The 3,727-nt window shown below is 48.5% G+C and overlaps 1 protein-coding gene across 1 annotated transcript; it reads right to left on the minus strand.

The window, feature by feature from the left end:
- Nucleotides 1-560: 560 nt before the first annotated feature.
- Nucleotides 561-1,088, minus strand: LOC149157740 (uncharacterized). The gene has a single exon (XM_089433773.1). The coding sequence runs from the start codon at nucleotides 1,086-1,088 to the stop codon at nucleotides 561-563; it is 528 nt and encodes a 175-aa protein (XP_089289899.1).
- Between the last annotated feature and the right edge of the window lie 2,639 nt (nucleotides 1,089-3,727).

Below are 3,727 nucleotides of genomic sequence, written 5' to 3' on the forward strand. Positions count from 1 at the left end.
TCCGGTTCTGGGCTTCTAGAGTCCAAGAATTGGCTCGCTTGGATGGGATGGGCTTCTGCAACTCGATGGCAGAGGCATCGACAGCAGCGGGATTGGGGAGTTGCATCTGAGGGGCGTGAAGACCCGCCTCGGCTAGTGCCTCGACGGCTGAGAAGGCGCTGTCGAGGCCTGACCATTTTTCCACAAATAACCGGGGGGAAGAACAGAGCAGAATAGGAGGAATTGGGGAGATTGAAGCGCCCTCCACCCGCTCTTTCAGACTTGATGCCGCAGTCAATTGACAGAGGAGTGGCGTGAGCAGTAGCTCCGCGAACCATAAACCAAGCAGATGCACACTCCCTAAACCATAAACCAGTCTCCAGTTTCTGAGCGCGAACCAACACAATGCGATCCACCCCCTCACCATTCTTAAACTCCTCAGCTTTTCCTCAAACTCTACATGCCATAATTGCGCTCTGTAATCGCACCTGAACCCCGGACAATGCATTGAATTGCCGTCCATGATCGCACCTGAACCCACGCTTATATTCCTTGGCGGCGGATCGCATTGAATGCCTGTCTCAGGCTTGAGGCCACACATGGATTCCTTGTGGCTCCTCGCCTTCAACCATGGTGTCACCTGCATCCAGGGAGGCAGCATCTCTTTGGACCAGCCTAGCGAAGTCCTGAGCCTGGACATTATTTGGTATAATGGTCGTGGTTCCTGTAAGGAGAGTATGTTCATTATCTGCTCCTATGTTAGCTAAGAGGTCTGCGACCTTGTTGCCCTCTCTTTTTGTGTGATTGAAGGTGAGGGCTCTGTTGCTGCGGAGAGCTTGTTCGATGGCTTCTAGTCTGGCTGCGAGCCTCCAGCTGTCTGCGATTTTTTTTGCTTGTGAGCCATTCTGCAGTCGCTTGGCCATGTTTATGAGAATCTGAGAGTCTCCTTCCACGATCAAGGGTTGGAGATTGAGATTCCAAGCGAGAAGGAGCCCTTGCCATAATCCTTCAAGCTCAGCCGAGTTGTTGGTGTCCCAACCCAAGTATCCGAAGTATATCTGCAGGGGGGTGCCTTCGTGATTCCTCAGAATACCTCCAAAACCTGCCATACCAGGGTTACCTTTGGATGCCCCATCAAAATTGAGCTTATAAGAATGCTTAGGAGGGGCGATCCAAGTGCCTTTGTTTGTATTGCTGCTTTTGGAGGTGCTGATCTTGTGTAGATTCTGAGGTAGGAGCAATTGCCAGTTGCTTAGAATGCCTTTCTCGACGTCTAGAGATGGAAGATCTTCCTGGGTCCAAGAGTGGAGCAGCAGAGTCTCATTGAGGTTCCCACGGAGTCTGGTCCAGATGTCTTCGATCGTAGAGCGCTGATTTTTGAATATACGTTTATTCCTTTCCTTCCATATACCCCATAGGATAAGTCCAGGGAGCAAGTTCCACAGACAGTTGAGTAACTCGCTCTTATAAGGATTCTGCGGCCATTGTCTTAGGGAGTTGATTATGTCGTTCTCTGTTCTGCATCTTTTTTGACATCTGAAGCTAGCCTTTTCCCATAGCTGATTGGCTAGGGGGCAGGTGTCCAGGAGGTGTTGGAGTGTTTCCTCATTTTGATTGCAATTGGGACATATCGATGGTCCATGAAAATTTCTTCTTCTTAGCTTGTCCCAGGTGAGGATTCTTTTGTGGCTAACCAACCATAGGAAGTAAGAGACTTTGGGCCAGGATCCAAGACCCCATATTTTGCTCCAGATTGGATCAGAAGGGGTGGTGATGTTGCATACAATCTTGTAGGCCTCAGAAGTAGTAAAGTCACCCTTTGGTCGGTATCCCCATCTTAGGATGTCATTGCCTTCGTCGTGTCTGATGCTTCTTTTTTCGAGCTCCTTCTCCAATTCCTCGATATCCTGTAGGTTTGTGATGGTAATTAACTGATTACCCTGTTTCCATTTCCTGAATCCGTGCTTTGTTTCCTGCACCCAGTAGTGATGGATCTTTTCTTGTTGCTGCTCCGTCCTAACGAGATTCGGGGGTGATTGAAGGACGTGGGTGAGCTTTGGCAACTGGTTCCATGCATCAATCCAAAATCTTGCAGTCTTGTCGTTCCTGACCTCCCAAAAACTGTGCTGCTGAATTATCTGGAAGTGTTGTTTGGCTGCGTTCCATATTAGCGAACCTTTTTCCGTAGGGGTGAACCAGATGAGCTCCGACTGAGGTCTGTTATTAGCGTATTTAGCTGTCTAGATTCTTGCCCAAGGTTTTCCTGGATTTGTGATCCAGTGCCACCATATTTTGGTGCTCATGATGGAGTTGTTGTGCTCCGGATCTCTCGGACCAATACCCCCTTTGTCTTTGGGCAGACAAACTGTGGGCCATTTGACTAAAGCCCATTTACGATTAGTTGCTGAACCGCCCCATAGAAAGCTGCGCTGAAGATTCCTGATTCTTTTTAGAACCCATTTGGGCGCAGCAAGGATTGAGAAAAGATACAGTGGCATTGCCTGAAGGACAGACTTAATGAGCACTACCCGACTGGCTAGATTGAGAGATCTGTGCGTCCAAAGGTTAAGTCGAGATTCAAGCTTCTCAATGAGGGTTCGCCAGGAGGAGTGCTTTATAGCTGAGGCAGTGAGGGGGGCTCCGAGGTATTTGGAGGGAAGGGAGGCTGTGGGAAAGCCAAGGATTCGAGCAACCGCCGTTTTAACAAGAGGAGGCGCATGAAAGAAGAAGATCTGCGATTTGGTACAGTTGACATCAGTGCCTGAAGCTTCAGCAAAGTCATTGAGCAGGGATTTGAAGCATGCGGCTTCCTGGACCGAGGGATATCCAAATAGCATGGTATCATCAACAAATTGCTGATGAGAGGTAGCTGGGGTGTTGTGAACTGAAAGGCCTTTGAGATGGTGGGATTGTAGGGCATGTTTAATGTGACGGCCAAGCCCTTCTGCCATGAGAACAAAGAGGAAAGGGGATAGGGGGTCCCCTTGCCTAATTCCTCTTGATGGTTTGAAGGGGCGGGAAGGGATCCCATTCACAAGGATGGAGAATTGAGTGGAATTAATCAAGCTCATGATCCAGCGAATCCACATAGAACAGAAACCAAAAGCCTTTAGCATTTGCTGAATGTAAGTCCAGCTGAGTTTCTCGAAAGCCTTAGAAAGGTCCAGTTTAAGAAGCATACCTGCCTGTTTTGATTGTTTGAGGGAGTGTATTATCTCGTGCGTGAGGAGGATGCCGTCCATGATCTGTCTTCCTTCTACGTAACTCGACTCTTCCGGTGATATGAGCAGGGGTAACAGGGGCTTTAGCCGGTTAGCAATAACTTTGGATATCACTTTGTAAATGACATTACAAAGTGCAATCGGCCTGTATTTATCGGGAGTGATTGAGTCCTCCTCTTTGGGGATCAGGGAAATGAAGGTGGAGTTGAGAGAGGGAAGCAACCAATGGAGAGCTCTCGATTCTTCAACGATTTTCCAGACTTCCTGTTTTATCATCTCCCAGAAAGTGTGGAAGAACGTGGTAGTGAATCCGTCCGGTCCAGGGGCTTTTCCTTCCTTAAGCTGGGACATTGCCTCGTCCACCTCTTGAGGTTGAATTGGGCGGAGGAGAAGCTCATTGTGTTCCTCCGTAATAATCCTTGGCACATTGTTAGTAATCCTTTCGATTACTTGTCGCCTATCTCCCTCTGGCTCTTGAAGGACCTGATTGAAGTGATTGAGAAATTCCTCCTCGATTTCCTCATGCT

The sequence above is a fragment of the Pinus tabuliformis genome, chromosome 5_2, assembly GCF_031772625.1.
Source record: "Pinus tabuliformis cultivar Carrire ecotype Pingquan chromosome 5_2, CPIR1, whole genome shotgun sequence".
NCBI classification, from domain to species: domain Eukaryota; kingdom Viridiplantae; phylum Streptophyta; class Pinopsida; order Pinales; family Pinaceae; genus Pinus; species Pinus tabuliformis.